This window comes from Misgurnus anguillicaudatus, chromosome 10, assembly GCF_027580225.2.
Source record: "Misgurnus anguillicaudatus chromosome 10, ASM2758022v2, whole genome shotgun sequence".
Taxonomy (NCBI): Eukaryota; Metazoa; Chordata; class Actinopteri; order Cypriniformes; family Cobitidae; genus Misgurnus; species Misgurnus anguillicaudatus.
The window spans coordinates 2,779,101-2,797,098 of record NC_073346.2 but is presented as its reverse complement, the minus strand read 5'-3'; the positions used below and the strand labels follow the sequence as shown (position 1 = coordinate 2,797,098).

Genomic DNA, 17,998 nt, shown 5'->3' with positions numbered 1-17,998 from the left:
TATTACCTCAACCTAGACAAATTAATACATACCTTTCTTTTTTCAATGCGTGCACTGTACAGCGTGTTGTGAATGTGTTAGCATTTAGCCTAGCCCCATTCATTCCTATGGTACCAAAAAAGTTTTATTGGGATAACTCCTCATGTAACAGTCTTTAAATAGGGAAAACACGGAAGTGTTTGGTGGCTTCCCTGTTTGGTACCATAGGAACCCTGCTGAAAAAACCAGCATACCAGCAAGACCAGCATATGTTGGCAGGTAGCCAATGCGAATCAGTGATGCGCGGGTCAATGTATAAACAACCCGCACCTGACCAACGTTTTCAACTAACCCGCCCACAACTTGGACCTCAAAATAATAAAAAATAAATATTGTACCTATGTAACTATGCTTTAGGAGCTATCCATCTTTACTCTCCTCCCTCCTTACGTCGCTTTAGGAGATTGATACCTCTTGACTGGCAAGATGGCGGCGAGCGGACACCAAAACAACCAAAGTCAGTTGTTTAAAACTTACTTTTAAGTAAACTCTGTGTTCACAAACAATGTTCTCAATTCTCAAGTTCATGTGACGCAGGTGATACTTTGAGCAAAGTATCATGTTGTGTCGAGCCTTCTTAGTGTTGTAAAAATAGCGATTTTGATCCTCACAACATATTGAAGGGATAGCCTTTTAGTTCTTTTGCGAAAACTTCAGGTACTCAAAATGGCGGAAGACAAGTTTGAGATGTGAGTGACGTCAGCTGATATTCATGAATAGGAGCATATGAGTAAAAACTACATAAAAGCTTTAATCAAAGGATAATTTACACTGATCACACAAACACCATTTGAAGTTTGCTGTTCGGATTAAAAAAAAAAATTATTTAAAAAAAAACAGGTGATTTTAGGCATTTGTTAGACAGTATAGATTAGTATTTAGCTAGCTTGTTAGCGGAGCCAGAAAATATCTCCATTTACATTGAGCCTTTTAGCGGTGTACCTTTGCAGATGATGTTATGCTCAAACTACTGAAGTTTAAAAAGTGAAATCATAATTTTGGGAATTCAAGATAAAAATTCACTATTTAAAGCTTGTTAAAGGACAAGTTCGGTATTTTACACTTAAAGCCCTGTTTTCAGATGGTTTATGATGAAATAGAACGCTGTTGACTGAAATTTGGACATATGATGCTGGCCCGAGAATTTTCGGTTTCTGTTATATCACCTCCCACCTCTACAATGTGTGTATAGGTGCACTGGAACAATCCTAAATGCATTAAACTTTCACTTACAAAGACATGAAACTCACCGAGTGGTCAGGGGTGTTCACTGATATGCTCACACAAAAATCGCTGCAAAAGATGCTTTCCAACAGCTGTTTTAGAATTCGTTGTAAACTTGTGGACCTATTTTTCCAAACGCCTCACACACATACATTCTTCCGCTGAGAGCTTGAATAATAGACACTCCAGCCCAGGTGGTGGCGCTAATCCACCTTTGCCAATTGCAAGAATACAAACAAAGTTCCAGGCGCGGAGTAATACCTCACAGCACATCTAATACAAGTCAAATGGAGTTGGACAAAAACTACGATAAAACCTGTTGGAAAGTATCTTTTGCAGCGATTTTTGTGTGAGCATATCAGTGACCACCCCTGACAACGAAAGTTTAATGCATTTTAGGATTGTTCCAGTGCACCTATACAGCCATTGTAGAGGTGGGAGGTGATACAAGAAACACCCGAAAATTCTCGGGCCAGCACCACATGCCCAAATCTCAGTCAAAACCACCCCATTCCATCATAAACCATCTGAAAACAGGGCCCCAAGTGTAAAATACCGAACCTGTCCTTTAAGTTTAAATGAGTATATATTTGGGGGGAACTCTGGTTGTTTTCCTCAAAATAGTAATGCACAAAATGGATAAAGACGATAAAGAGGCTTGCCACACATCCATATATCATAATATAAAAGTTTCACTTTGTTAAAGGGACTCTGTTTACTTCTGAGTGAGTTGTAATAAATGACAGAGCAGACAAAGGCGGAATAAAGTTTAAGTCAATATTTTGTGCATGGAAACAAAGTTCATAAGTCCATGACCTTTGTGCCAAAACCACACTAACGCAAAACCATTGCTTGACCCAGACGCCCACTGGGTGTCTAGAAATTCAAATAAATTTCTGCTAAATAGAGGAGTGTCCTTTTCATTTAAAGAAGCTGCTTTACTGACAAATGACAGACTAAAATAGATGTAACAAACAATTACTTGATATTTAGATTTAGAGTGTTGGGCCAGTTGTCAGGTCACTGCTATACCGAAGTGTTTTGAGTGGCTTTTGAGTGCTGCTTTGTGCTTCTATAGGAGGTTTCTAGTCAAAAGTGTCACCCTGAAATTCTGATTTGAGCCAATAGCTAGATTTCCTTGCTCATTCTATAATTCGCCAGGTGAAAACTGTAAGTCTGATAACTATGAAAAGTAGCAGTAAATTTTGGGCTTACATAAATATTACCGAAATATGTAGAGTGGTAGTGATTCCTGACATTAAAAAACTGTCTTTTACCAAAAGGTATGTGTAAGGTAATTCTACCCAAATATTATTATTTAACATGAATTATATATCAGTTTTAGTAGCAGATAAGAGGAGTTGAATATGAGCGCTCTGCAGTGGTTTACTCTCTGTGATATCGTGCTGACACAAGCAGAAGCAGGTACTGTTTGCATTGCCCTGTCTGGTTTACATTACCTTTCATGTTTCTTCATTGTTCTACATTTAAGAGCATTTTTTATGTGAAATTGACCCCAGGAAACCTTTTTCGTCTGGCAGAATGAATTTTTCTCTACGTAACTCGAAAAGCTTGATCTTCCTGTTTATGTGAGGCAGCATCACGAGAGGCTCGGTATTTATGGGGCGATCATGCATGTTTCCCGTATTTTGAATCAAATCTCGTCATAATGCCCGCTCACCTAACCCAGGGGGTTTCAGACTGTGAACAGTGGGATAAGGTGGGTCGCTTGGCTGTAGCGTTGAATGGCACAAAGGGGCAGATTCCCGGACAGGGTTTAAGTTAATCCCGAACTAGGCCTTAGTTATATTAGCAGTTTTTACAAATAAACCTTACAAAAATCATTACTGGTGTGTATCTTGAGACAAAACAATGGCACTGATATATGTTGAGATATGTCAGGGCAAGACATTTTCAAATGAAGGCAGCTCAAACGTGTATTTTAGTCTGGGATCAACCATGTCTGAGAAAACTTATGACAAGCATGGCAATAATTATGATGTTGCAATTAAACTTACATTTCAATAATAGCACAATATTTGGTCAATATTCTTGTACTTTGTGGCAAGAAAAAATACATTGAATTGAAAATTGAAAACAGCTGAGCTGGATGAGTATACAGTATATGAAAACAGATAAATACTGTAAAGATTGCAAGATATATTATGTTTAAACAATGCTGTTTATGATGTCACGCTGTTAAACGTTAATCAGAAAGATCAAACCATATGCCCCAAGCTAAGAGGGTTGAACAGAGAGCTAACATGACAAACGAAAATAAGCAATGAGATAAAAATAGTAAATGAATTAGAGCCACTCCCTAAAGACACAGTCATGCCCTGTTAACGCTGATGTTTGAAATAAACCAAGACTCCTTGTATGGGCTCAATTGGCCTTTATTGTATGTGAAAGGCTGAGAAAGAGGGAAAGGAATGCTATTTGTTCCTCAGCGTGTCCGAGACACTGGTCTGTCTGGGGTGTTCATTTCCTGTTGGGCTCCAGTGTAGGTGCGAGGTGGGTGTTGTGTTTCCTGCCCACGGCTAAAGTCGGGTGAAATGAGTAGGGTGGAGGCCTATTTAGTGACTGTATGAATCTCAGAAGGATGACATTTTCAAACAAAAAAGCCACTAACCTTTTATGACATGGTTTTGTCCTTTAAAATGATGCTTTGGCATGTCCTGGTTTTCCTCTTTTGTGCACTAACCAGCAGTTTTCCGTGGGATCATGGGACAACAGTGTGGTCACGTCACAACTTCAGCGTACATGGCTGAAGTGACTTTAGACTCTTTAGGGATTGAGAAGCCTCAGGTCTTTTTTGAGGCCTGGGTTTGTGGAAAGGTTTTGCTTCGTTTGATAAATGTAGGTTAAATCAACGCAGAGCTCAGTCTCTCTGGGAGACAGCGCCATCTGTTGATGCAATGTTGATTAAACCTCATGTTCTGCTTGAGCCGAGGAGAGCTATGATGTAACACTAAATGACTGTGGTATTGACATGGTTGATTTGCACAAACCATGCTATATGAATATACTAACATTCAATAGCTTGGTGTATATCAGCATATAAGTCGTTCATACTACCATTTGATCACTGTACCATCCCACAGAACCCATACGGCAAAAAAATACATTTCGTTTGCCAAAAATATGTTTTAAATATATGCTAAATACATTTTGTAGAAAGTAAAGCTTAATTAAAAATATCTTTGAATTTGAAAATATATTTAGTTTTAACTTTTATATCACAATTTTAACATTTATTTTAGGGGAAACAAATACATTTCTAATTTTACAACCCATACAGAAAAATACAAATATTTTACAGATTTGATAAAAACTTCATATTTTGGCCTGGGAAAAAATGGGTATAAAATGTATAAAATATAAAGGTAACACTTTACAATAAGGTTCATTAGTTAACATTAGTTATACCACGGGTCTGTTGAATGCTGCACTCTGATTGGCTGAGAAATGTTCTATGGGTGTTGATTATTTTTCTGTAAACCGCACACCTAACTTGTCAAATGTCTTAAAAATAAGCACCAGAGCAAATGTTTGTGGTAACCGTGGTATAAGCGGAATAATTGACTCCGGTCCTTTGAATTATTTGAAAATAATGCACACCTGCGGTGTAACAGCACTCCGCTTCGCGTCGTGCCGCATTACCACCTTGGTGTGCATTATTTTCTTATAATTCAATGGCCCGTCGTCAATTATTCCTTACTTAATGTATTTACTAACATGAACAAACCATGAGCAATACATTTGTTACAGTATTTATTAATCTTTGTTAATGTTAGTTAATAAAAAATTAAGCTTTAATTGTTTGTTCATGTTAGTTCAGAGTGCATTAACTAATGTTAACATGATTTTAATAAAGTATTAGTAATTGTTGAAATTAACATTACCAAAGATTAATTAATGCTGTATAAGTGCAGTTTATTATTAGTTCATGTTAACTAATGTAGATAACTAATGTTAACTAATGAACCTTATTGTAAAGTGTTACCAATATAAATTATAATATATATATACAGACATACGTTGTACATATATTACATACAAAGTAAATATAAATGCTTTAAAAATGCTTGAAAGTATATTTATTTATTTTTAATATATTTCAAATATATGTGAAAATATAACAAAAAGGTCAAAATATATATTGATAAAAGAAATACATTTTTGTGAACATATATTTCTAAAAAATGGCCAAAAAATATATGTGCTGAAATATATTTTGAAATATTTAAAATGATATTTAAAAATATATGTATTTTTTGCCATATGTGAAGCAGTCTTGTTAAAATTACATTAAACGTTAAATGATTTCCGAAATGGGTCTTTGAAGCGTCTTTAGCTGAAAACTATTGGAGGTATAATCATGGCAAACACTGACATCACAAAAACCAACAACCAGATTTTTTTATGGTTCATAGTTGGGAGATGTAAATGCAAGTGTTGGTTGAAAAGCAGCATTATATAAAAGTTTACCATGCACTGCTAAGTGGTTCCTTTTTATGATATTCAGGTCCCAAATTAGTTCCTATGAAATTGTGTTAGCCCATTTTATAGCCCTCTCCTGGTAAAAACTGTATGCATATCTACTTAGAAAGTAAGCTACAGGTTTTAACATATCATTCACATACATGTAACAAACAGTGTGGAATGGTTTCTATATCATGGAATTTTGCTGGATCATAAAGAAGACAGTGTGTGTCAAACTGAGAAATGTTTCTGTGGAACAAGTTTTACGTGAAGGGAAAAACCCTTGAAACATTTAAGCCTTTCAACTCAAAGACTTTTAAGCAATTAATATCAACTTGGATAAAGTGCCTAATTGGACGGACAAAAAGACTTATTTGCCTTGAGATATTTAGAACGGTGCTATAAAACTTATCAAGACTTTTCAAAGGCTATGTGGCCCTTGGTGTCAATGTGCTCTATAGTTTATCTGGTGGGATATTCAGTTAAAGGTTTGGAAAAGGTTTTGGATTATTCATGCTCCATATATTCCACCTTTTTGGCAGGCAGCTACCAAACTGGCTATTGAAATCTTCTTCTGTTGGCACCAAATGTGGAATGTGGACAACTGCTTGAATCTTTTCAAATACCTAAAGGCCTGACAAACACTAACAGTTATCACGTGTCAGTTTCCACAGCAAAATGATTCTGAGCTAGTCTGGAAAACATTAGCACGCAAACATTTAAAATGGCCTGCAATCCACAACAACGATATTGAAATAACTGCGCTTGTTATACTTGTATAGAAGAGTCTGTTATTTATGTTTAATTATCTATTCTTTATTAATTAATACAATTTCCAATTATTGATTGATGACTGACAGTATGTGATGGCAAGCTAAATAATGCAATATTGTTTTTCCTAAATCTATTTAAATTGCATTAAAATATATTTTAATAAAAATACGTAACAAAGAGTTTCATATGTACCACAACAACTTCTAAAAGTGAACAGCCATGTTTTACTGTTGACTAAAACAAATAAAAAAAAAACAGGGTAACCACAAAATAACTATGGTTTTGCTGATCAATACCACAATTTGTAATCAATACCACAATCACTTTAACATCAATTAAAGGGTTACACACACACGCACACGCATGCATATCCCAAGTAACATCCATGCCAGATGCTATATTATCTGCACTGACATAAAACTTTTACCATATGTTACTTTTTGCATTAAAGTATTAAAATGAAATCTCAATTATTGAAAACCATTGCAATATGCACACTTGCTGTTTGTTTCGATAATTTCGATATATTGCACAGCCCTGATCCTGGTGTTTGTACTGAAGTTTTGCTAACTGTGCACAAAGTTGTACCTTATTGAAATTCCTTGCAACAAAATTTCCATCACACAATCATAGTGGAAACCCATAGCAGGAATACTTTCACATGTGACTTTGCCAAGGTACAATGTGTCCACAATTCAAACACACAAATGCCAGTACATATTATTCACACTCCACTGCTTTCCAGTAGTTTATCAAATACAATGCAAAACTCGTATTAGGCTACATTTTTTTGAAGTCCACTCATGGTCCTAAAACAACAATTTATTCAAACGTTTCACAAGAGGTTTTTCAGTGTCAAGATACTGAAATTCTCTTCCATAGCACTCTCTGTGACATTTTACGTAATCCTATCTTCAAAACACGATTGAAACAGATCTCTTTGCATGGTGTTATTTAAATGTTTATTCATTTAGAATCACATTATGTTGTAGCTACCTGTCTTTTGTTTTCTGTGATCTTTCATTCGTTATGTAGTTTGGATTTTGTTTGGATGTAGTTGCTGGATTATGGTCCGTGCTGGTCCAGGAATAACATCTGTTGAAACCTTTACTCCCTCAAAGTAAAAAATAATTAAATGTTGCTAACATTATTATTGCAGTCCTGTTGAAATGACATTGTTACTGTTTAGACATTACTTGATTAGGAGACCAACATAGGAATCCAAAAGTGGGGGAATGAAAACCCCCTATGTTAATGTTTTAAGTTATTGAACTTAAAATAAATGCAATGGCGTCCCCTAGAGGATCAAAATTGACCTTGTTATAAAATCAGGACTAAGTAAACATGCAATTATAAATTAACAGAATCGTTGTCTTTGTCATTGCCTGCAAAACTACTTACTGTTTTGTCTCATGTCATAAATCACTCTTTCCGTACTACCAGCTTGACTTCATTCTGGGATGTAACCCTTTTTTACAATAACTTATTTTAAATGGGTATAATCAAGACATTTCATACATTTCTCTCTCTCTCTCTCTCTCTCTCTCTCTCTCACACACACACACACACACACACACACACACACACACACACACACACACACACACACACACACACACACAGTCTTGATTATACCCATTTGAAATTAGTAATTCTTTACAATCCTGAAAAAGCAATACTGGTTTTGTGGTAAAGCTCAGATATAAGAGGCTATCAGTATTGCAATATAAATATCGTTTACAATTTATGCATAATGGCCTAAATAAAAAAAAGTTGTGGTTGAAAGGTACTTTATTTTTTGCTGAAAACGACGATTGTTTCGCTATATAAGACCCGTATGCCTCGTTTGTGATCATTTAGAGTTCTTTGAAGCTGCATTGAAACTTTTAAGGTCCACTATATTTAAAAAAAATCCTGGAATGATTTCCTCAAATAAATAAAAAATATTCTCAAATAAAGACAAACATCTTGGATGACATGGGGGTGAGTAAATATTGGGGATATTTTATGAAAGTGGAATATTCCTTTTAAGGCATACATATTCATTATCAGCTTGTGTGTTCACTGGGAACTGAACCAACAACGTTTGTGGCAATAATGCAATGCTCTTCCAACTAAGCTAAAGAAACACAATCATTGAGCAGACTTCACAACAACTGGTGTTAGATGTAACTTTATATTTTTTACATGTTTTAAATACTTAAAATAATCCACAGTTGAACTTCCTTGTATATATATATTTTTTTCCTCCCTTACAATAAAAGGATACTGTTGACATGCTGGTGGAGCAAGTAAAAGTCCTTGAGAACATCTAAATGTTACATGAGGAAATCCATTTCTACGTCCAGTTTTCCAATTAACACCTTTTCAGGATTTCAGGATTCAAAATCCATTTTGAGGTCACACACACATGCACACTCTTCATTCGGAGCTCCAATTCCTGCTCTAGAAATCATACTTCAATACAGTCATTTATAACCTTAATTCTGACTGATTAGACACATTTCATAGATCCCAGTTTGTTTTCCAAGTCATTTTAGCAAACATGTGATGGTGAGAAAAGGCCGTCCTGTTCTGTCAACGGCTACACTAAATGAATCCTGGGAACAGAAACTGCAAGAGCAGAATCACACCAACCACCATCAGACCACAGATGACCAGCACCAGCCATAATGGGAATGATCCTGGACAGAGAGGATGAATTACAGGAATATCATTTACAATAATGTACTACAAAAAAAGCACAACAGTAATAAAGTTATCTTGCACGAATGGCTGGATGACTGCATGTCATCCCATTTAAAACACACAGCTATCACTTTACTATTATTTATTTACTATTCTACTTTTATAATGACTGTGTTGTGCTGTTTGGATTGTTAATATTTTGGGACCTTTTTACTTCATTGTATAAATCTAGAGAAATAGTTTTCTAAAAAGTGTGGTTTGTATTCAGCTAAAGAAGGTGCATTATAAATCTGATGAGGATGAATAATTAACAAGATCATTTTGACTAACTATTCCTTAAACCCGATTACCTGCCATACTTACTTCGGTTAGGCACAGCGTGTATCTGACAGCGACTGTCCACAGCAACACTCAACATGGCCACTTCATTGTCACCCTTTATGGCTTTACTTTTTGAAGCATCAGGAAAAAATGTTAGGTCTGTGACGACAATGCCATGAGATTCCTGGATGTAGTACAATTTCTGGAGGGGTGAGATGAGACAGAGGAGTCAATACATACAAAAAATTGCTTTACTAGTGGGATAAGAAAAAATTATTACGTTTCTTGTACCTGCAAGGAAAACGCTATATAAATGGCTACAGATCCAGTCACAGTTCCAAGACCAAGAAATGTTCCTGAGTCACTGAGGAATCATAGACATGAAAAACAAAACACAATACCAGTAATTAATAAATCAGATATATGGCTCTGTTTCAAGCTAGTGATAATCCACTTTGCGTGCTGTCTGTATAAAGAGCATCCTAACTAAGAGTAAGCCTTATGCTGCGTTTACACCAGCCGCGGTATAGGCGGCAAGCGCGGGTGATTTACATGGTAAGTCAATGCAAAGACGCGAATTGAGCGTTGCCGCGGGAAACACGCGAGTTGAAAAATTTGAACTTCAACGGATTTCCACGCCGCGTTAACCAATCAGGACCTTGCTGTAGTAGTGACGTGATTACAGGAAGCGAGCGGAGTCTCAGCAGAGTCGCAGAAGCCCCTCACATGACACAAATTTCCTCGTGAATGACTAGAATTTCACGGGCGGCTATCACGCGCGAATGAAGCGAGTAAACTCAAATGTTCAAGCGTCCAATTACACGTGAATGGCGTGTTTTTGCCGCCTCTCTGCATGCCAAACACTAATACATTCTAATAACCTTTAAACTAGGAATTGAACGTTAGCACAAGTTAATGGCATGATATGCTAGCAAGCAAAATAATCTTAGTTAGCGTAGCTACCTTTGGAACAAGCTTTCTACCTACGAGGTAATACTACATACGATGGGTACAAAGCAAAGTACCTCACAGCTAGACAAGACGTGACCTCATTTCCACACGGCTTGGTGAGTAGCGGCAGGAAAGCTCGTCCGTCCCATTTGGTGATGTAGCACTGTGGGGGTTTACGGTCTCGTTTGTGTGGGATCTGGACCGTGTACAGTCTTAAGGCGTCCTTTTGGTCCTCTACCTTTGCAAACCTGTTTGGAGCACGACAGTGAGATCATGTCAAAAATCGGAGCATCTAAAATCATCTGCTTTATTACTGCCCGACGACTTGCCTGCATGACTTGTAGCGATACGATTTCTCTGCGATTTGGGGCATGTTTTCATACCAGCACAAACCCATAGCCAGCTGATCGCCGCTCCACACGCTGCACTCGAAATTACGACCCACTGTTACAATGTGCTACATTAACAGAGAGAAAGTGAATCAATGTTAGGATAAACATTTCGTTTCATCAAACAATTAACAGTCACATTCATCTCATTGGCAGTTGTTCTGCTGACTAACCTTGGCCCATGTTTGAATGTGTGAATAATAAGTGGCTATATGGGCTACCTTTTTATCAGGGCTGATGTCAATGTCCTCCAGTTCATCTTTGTGGGCTTTGAAGTTCAACTTCTCCTTTAAAGAGGGAAACTGAAGAGAGAGGAAACAAGTTAGGACCACTAAAATCATGTTGGGGACGTGTCCCAGCCAGAACTACTTATGGGGAAAAACTCACCTCCCAAACTCTGACGTAACCGTCAGCCCCTCCGCTCAGCAGAAGTGTCAGGTCAGAGCTGAAGCGCACACATTTCACACAGGGGTCTTGAGGGCTCTGATCTGCCTGCACCACACCAACATTCTCCACTGAGATTTGAGGAGACTCCTCCTTCATCTGGGGTACATCTCCTCCACCTCCATTCTGGCCTTTCCCACCTCTCCTCCTGGCTGCACCTTTATCTCCTGTGCCTGTCAATTCAGTGCCATGCTACATATTAGTCTGATATATCAGCCGGGCACATTCATTACACCAGTCTCAGTCCACTTTCCATTTACAGTTGTTTTTAGATGCATGAGCAACTTTGCATTCATTATAATAACTTGACTTATACAACAGTAATGTACGTATACCATCATTTATTCACTTTGAAACAGCACTTAAAAGGTTTGTGTGGTTCACAATTTTATTATGCACTTTGTCCTATCATCTTCACAAAAGTATAATGAGTTGCTCATCTTCTCTTGCATGTCATTAGCTTTCAATAGTAACCCGTGATGTCTAAAACAGGTTACTGTTTAAACATTTGCAATGTCATTATGCAAATGTAAAAATATATACATACACAAACACTGATTATCCAGCTACATGTAACAAGGCACATTTTCATGTGTGATTTTTAAAGCATATTCAGTTTTGTACAATAATGATGATGACACGCATGTAGAAATTTTTTTTAAGGTTGTTAAGAACAGAAGCCTCTACTGACCATCTCTAGCTGCCGGTTTCTTTGTTTGTTTGGGTGCACATTGACTGAACTTCATCAAGCTACAGTTGCCATCTTGCCCTGCGGCGATCACATCACCACTCAGTGTCATGCTCATCGTGGCTCGTGTGTCCGTGTCATGAGTGTGCAGCAGGGTGGCGCTGTATTTACCACCCACCAGCTCTAAACTCAAAAAATGCTGCAAGCAAACAGATGAAAAACATGTTAAAGCTAACTTATTAATGCACAGTCCCTTCAGTGGCCCCAAAAACATATAGTAAGTTGGACACTTAAAGATGCACTACCTAAATTGTGGCTCTCTTTCAAACATCTGTGGTTAAAACAAGCAAAAAATCTGTCAAACAGATTTTTTTGCGTGTTTTAAGCACAATTTCACTTAGATTGAATATTTTTGTCTAAAAACTAGACTTATTATCTTAGGTCATTTTGCCCATCAAATACATCTTAAAAATGCTTGTGTAATATTGATTTTTAATGGCAATAAATCTAATGGTTAAACATATAAATATGGTTGCCTTTAGTCTGCACAGTATGTACAAAAGTTAAAATGATGTTATGTGTTTATATGTACTTCTGAATGTTGACCAAATAAACTTGTCCTGGTTATACATCCTAGACAAACATACTGAAAACTCATCCACCTGCAACTAGTCAGTGTTAAACATCATCAATATATCACACCTTAGCTTTTATAATAAGAAAAAGTTTTTTACCTAGTATTTTTTGTCTTGTTTTCAGTACAAATATCTATAAATTGTTAAATTAAGATGCATTTTCTTGATGAGCAGAATGACCCATGAAAACATGTCTAGTTTTCAGACAAAGAAATCTACAATAAGTGAATTTGAAAGTGTGCTTAAAACAAGCAACTTGCATGTTTTAAGCACAATTTCACTCATTTTCTTAGGTTATTTTGCTCATCAAATAAATCTTAATTTAAGAATTTTTAGATATTTGCATTGAAAACAAGACAAAAACACAAAGTCATTTTTTGCAGTGTGCAAACCTAGTAAAATGGGTTGATGTGTTTCCTACTGACAGACTTAATATCTGACGAATAGGTCCAAAACATTTAGGCTCCAGCCTTTAAGGTACTTGATTCTAGTACTTTGTAGTCAAATACTTTCAAGATGATATGATAAACTATCACTGTACAGCATTTTAATGCAGGAGAAACCTTAGTAGCTAATGTTTGTTAAAGAAATGACTCTTCCCAATTTTCTGAAATCCATGATAATCTGGCGTACCTCTAGAGTATTATTACATCCTTCATATCTCTGAAGAGTCTTAAGTTGTATCAGATTTATAAATGACACACCAGGTCTACCGATAGTTTCCGGAAAAGCATGAGACACTTTAAGCGTCCCGCGGGCAGAGCGAGTCATGAGCAAGCAACACACAAAACATTATCCCACTATCTCTGGATAATTTATGATTCACTACATGTTCCAGTCGTTTACAGCAAAACAGACATGCAGTTTTACTTACCACCTGCGACTCGTGACCCAGTTGGGAACGCCCCATTTCAACAAAATCCAGCTTTAAACAAACACACATTCACAACTCCGCCGCTAACTCAGATAAACAAACTACATTCATTGTTTTTATAATGCTGGATTCATTGGGAAGCTGAACAAGCTTAAATTTCCCTTACAAACAAAACATTTCCCCCCACATTTCTCTGGTGATGTTGATTTCATGTCAGCTTTTGCACTCTAAAAATGTCTGGGTTATTTTTTACCCATTAAGGGCTCGTTATAGTCGTGCGTAGGTCCTACGGCGTAGCTGCGACGGTGTAGGTTCCGCGTCGGTTTTCATTTATACTTTTGCGTCGTCCTCCGCGTCGACGTGCAAACACACGCGCAAACCGCTGGTAGGCAGTATCCACACGTGTAACTACAGTAGCAGCGCGACCGTCAAAGAAGAAGAAGCTTGGCAAGTTAACCCACAAACGAAGAAGAAACAGCAACTTGTTGTGCATGATTTGAGAAGACCAGCAATGATGGAAGTAAATAAACAGTGACTTTTGTTGCAGTTTGATTTAAATCATTCCTTAACTTGGCTCATATTTGTTTTTACCGTCACAAACGGAAATACCTATGACGCAATTTTTTTACCTGACGGGAGGGGTTCTGGTGGACCAATCACAGCGCTTGCGGTCCGCGTAGAACGGACGCGCTGTAAAAAATTTTGCGAGGTGCACTTCAGGCTACGCAGAGCTACGCATAGCCTACGGATAGCCTACGGCGTAGAACTTACGCACGACTATAAATCGCCCTTTATGGGTAAATATTGGACAGAACACACCCCATAGTTGCATATCAACAACCCAACATTGGGTCATTTTTAACCTAGGCAAGCATAGGGTATTTTTTAACCCAGCGGATGGGATTATCATGCGTATCTCATCAGTAAAGCCGGTTCCGTGATTAGTAGTAAATCGACATCACTTGCTTTCAGATGGAGCGGCATTTACTACACAGAGCCGTAGTTCCCTGACAAGCTGGTCCATTCACATCTATTATTTCATGTTCGAAAAAAACTTGTATTAACCCTGGCGAAGTGCATTGGGCACAGAAATACTCAACTTCAATAGGCACAACTGCTTTTTTGACACTTTGTCTACGTTTACCATGAGAAATCCAACTCTTAAACAGTGTTAATAAGTTAGAATGCATGAAATAACTTAACACCCCCCACAAAGAAAGTTGGTTCACGTACCACTCCATTTTTTATCCCAGTTTTTGACGCTCCGCCTCCTCCAGCAGTAATGATCATCCCAGTCTTGGGATGGATTTTAACAGTATACAGTGGGAAGGGTGCTCTGTACAGCTCCGGTGCTCTTCGTTTACCCATGATGTATTTCTGATCGCTGGACTCTGAAAATAAATCACTGATTGTTATGCACAATTCCACAACTATATTTCACTACATTGGATAAACACAGACTCTACCATTTTTTGCTGAATTAGATTTAATTACATCAGAAGAATATTTTGAGCTAGAACTTCACACACTCTGGGGACACCAACGATTTATTTGACATCTTAAAAAGTCCTGTGATATGTCCCCTTTAAAAAATACACTGTAAAAAAATTCTATAGAAATTGCAGTGTTACTTGCAGCTGGTTGCCAGCAGTAACTTACCGTAGATTTAAATTTATGTTATTTACTGGCAAGAGTTTATTCAAAGTTAAATAAATATTAACAAGTCTTTATCTTTACAGAATAAAACTATACAATAACAGCCTCATGCAAAGCATTCTGGGAACCAGAAATCATCATCAACCTTTTTCTGTTTTTGTTTCAGATTTTTTTTTTTACTCTATAAAGACAAAGACTTGTTAATGTTTAATGTTCATTTAACTTTGAACAAAATGTTGCCAGTAAATAACAGTAAATAACATAAATTTAAATCTATAGTAAGTTACTGACAACCAGCTGCAAGTAACACTGTAATTTCTACTGAAAGTTTTTTAGCTAAAAAATATGATTTCTCTAGGGAAATGTTATATCGCAAGGAAATCCTTATAGGAACACCCAACATATTGAATATCGTATATTCGATTAATATCATGCAGACCTATTCAAAACGCTGTTAAATAATACACCTTAACCAGCTAGTTTATTAATGACATTAACCGAAGTGTGCTGGTTTTTTGGTGGAAAACAACAGCACAAACATCAGTTTAGAGTTTAAAGATCAAAATGGACCATCCACTTTTTCTTTTGAAAACATTTTCCTATTTACATATAAAGAGCTTTCTATAACACTGAACCAAAGGCACTAGGAAACAATAAAAAAGCATGTGAATAAAAAGCTAAGTAAACAAACACACTAACTGCACTGTTCTTTTTTTTTACAACAAAATTAAGTAGAAGAATGCATAAATATGTGAATATGTTATTTTTATCGGGAATAAACTAAAATCCCATGATGCACTTTCAGTACAATATTAAACCTGGCTGCCAAAAGATTCATCGTGATTAATCGCATACAAAAACAAACCTTTATTTTGTATGGGATTAATCTTTTGACGGCCCTACTAAAATCTAAAGACTAAAGTTACCTTATAGTCAATAATACAGAGTAACTTTCTTTAATGCACATTAAGCTTATGCGTAATATTAAATATTTACAATATGGACGGTTTATGCAAATGAAGTGACTTGGCTTCTACAGAAACATCATCACTCCAGAGTTTAATCCAGTTAATCAATATATATAATATAGTCCATCTTATATATTACTACTGAAATGCTTTTGTAAATCCAGCACATAACGTTACTCCTTTTTACTATATAACAGGAATAATTATGTCCACAGAAACGTATGACAACCAGACTTCATAAACCACTATAGTAAACAACAACCATCGGAAGTCTCTGACACATCGATAATCCTTCAGCTTTTCACGTTAATATGTCTGACATATATCCCCTGTTTATTAGACATGCATATTCAACACAAGAGATCCATGACTGACTATGTGTTAGACAACAGGATATAAGAATAACAGCACTGATACACCCTTATGGTCTTTGTTCAGGATCTAACGTTAGCTGTCTACCCTCGCGATCCTTAAGCCGGTGTACAGCAAATGTAACTAAAATCCTCGGTGTCGATGTAAGTCACTGCACCTGTGTGTGTATGAAGACGCACTTAAGTCTCTCGCCGCACTTATTCCTGTATTCAGTGTACATGCCACTGCTTTCGCCCACTAAATAACTTACAACATTTGTCAAACAGCCATTCACTTCCTCTGTTTCCCTAGCTACACGTCAGCAGACCGTCATATCCTACGTGTATGCGTCACACGTTCGCTTGAGCGTCATGCGCGTAATCGTAATAAGTCTAGTAAAAACGCTATAAAATTTGTGTGTATTAAATAAACTCGATTATTCAAACTAATAAATGTGATGAAACGAATAAAATAAATTATAAATATTTTTAGGGAAAATACTGGTCAGTGTGTAATAATTTTCCAGATTTATCGTAACCAAACATTATAATTTACATTTTCAATCAGAATTCTCTGTCAGTTATATTGGTGGTCCACGCAACTATTAGGTTGTTAAAAAAAGATTATTTATTACTGTTGCAAATAAAAGCCTTGGATGAAAATTACAAAAACAGTGCTTTACAAGCCAAGCCAGTGTTTGATTTCTGCATCCCTTATCATAAAACAATTGATTTTGCAATTGAGTTTGTCATATTTATAAGTGCTTTGGACAATGCATTTTTAAAACAAGCTCCTAATGAATATTTTACAGGTTTTTGTGTTCATAATCAGGTGTGTCTAATCAGTCATTATAATTTTCTAACATTTATTTAGTTGTGTTTGTACATGTCTGGCAGAGCATAAAATGTTTGTTTAACATTGTTGCTGTATATAAATTATAATAGTCAGGGTGCGATTTCTAACAAAAAAAAATCAAAGGGGTGGTGTTTTTCCAAATATTTTTATTTATTTAAATCAATTTTGAACCACATGCTTATGATGATTATTCAGGGTATTAAGCTACAGTACCTGAATAACAGGAATTTCCCAGGAACTTTTTTATTTTTTATCTAAAGGCTTGAAATAAAGACAAGACCACCAATAATTCACTAAATGTAACCAGATGCTTACAAAGTTGCCTTTCTGGCTGACTTTTTCATTCTCTTGTTTTTTAAATATATCTTGTTTTCTTGTATGTCCCAATTTTGTCCTTCCAAAAAAACTTTTATAATAGTTGCTTTTTCCAAACTGTAGCTTCACATTGGCATTGATAACATTACAAAAGGCCATAACAAAGATTTTAACAAAGACTTAACTAATATCTCTCTTGCATATATGGAACAGAAGAAAAAATGACTAGACAAGGTGTTAAACTGCCAGTTTTTAAGCTCTGTCCCTGTAGCTTTAAAGTCCCAAACGTCCACATGTATAATGAAGTACTCCATAATTGTTCACCCATGATCCTCTGAGGC

At 36.5% G+C, this 17,998-nt stretch overlaps 1 protein-coding gene across 2 annotated transcripts; it reads right to left on the bottom strand.

The window, feature by feature from the left end:
* Nucleotides 1-8,679: 8,679 nt before the first annotated feature.
* On the bottom strand, nucleotides 8,680-16,858 carry preb (prolactin regulatory element binding). Of its 2 annotated transcripts, none has more exons than XM_055211578.2 (10): nucleotides 16,759-16,858; nucleotides 14,746-14,903; nucleotides 12,007-12,202; nucleotides 11,259-11,488; nucleotides 11,093-11,173; nucleotides 10,812-10,939; nucleotides 10,557-10,730; nucleotides 9,823-9,895; nucleotides 9,574-9,733; nucleotides 8,680-9,206 (listed from the first exon to the last, which is right to left on the bottom strand). In XM_055211578.2, the coding sequence occupies exons 2-10, from the start codon at nucleotides 14,878-14,880 to the stop codon at nucleotides 9,112-9,114; spliced, it is 1,272 nt and encodes a 423-aa protein (XP_055067553.1). In that variant the 5' UTR covers nucleotides 14,881-14,903; nucleotides 16,759-16,858; the 3' UTR covers nucleotides 8,680-9,111. The 2 variants fall into 2 exon arrangements, with proteins under 2 accessions (XP_055067553.1, XP_055067552.1); XM_055211577.2 differs by having other exon boundaries at nucleotides 16,666-16,825.
* Nucleotides 16,859-17,998: the final 1,140 nt, after the last annotated feature.

Bases quoted from the DNA above. Each gene is read 5' to 3' on its own strand.
- preb (XM_055211578.2), bottom strand. From the start codon at position 14,880: ATGGGTAAACGAAGAGCACCGGAGCTGTACAGAGCACCCTTCCCACTG. The intron at 12,203-14,745 runs GTACGTGAACCA...GTTTGCTTGCAG, and splicing joins CTGGGATAAAAAATGGAGTG to CATTTTTTGAGTTTAGAGCT. The intron at 9,734-9,822 runs GTACAAGAAACG...TCACCCCTCCAG, and splicing joins ATATAGCGTTTTCCTTGCAG to AAATTGTACTACATCCAGGA.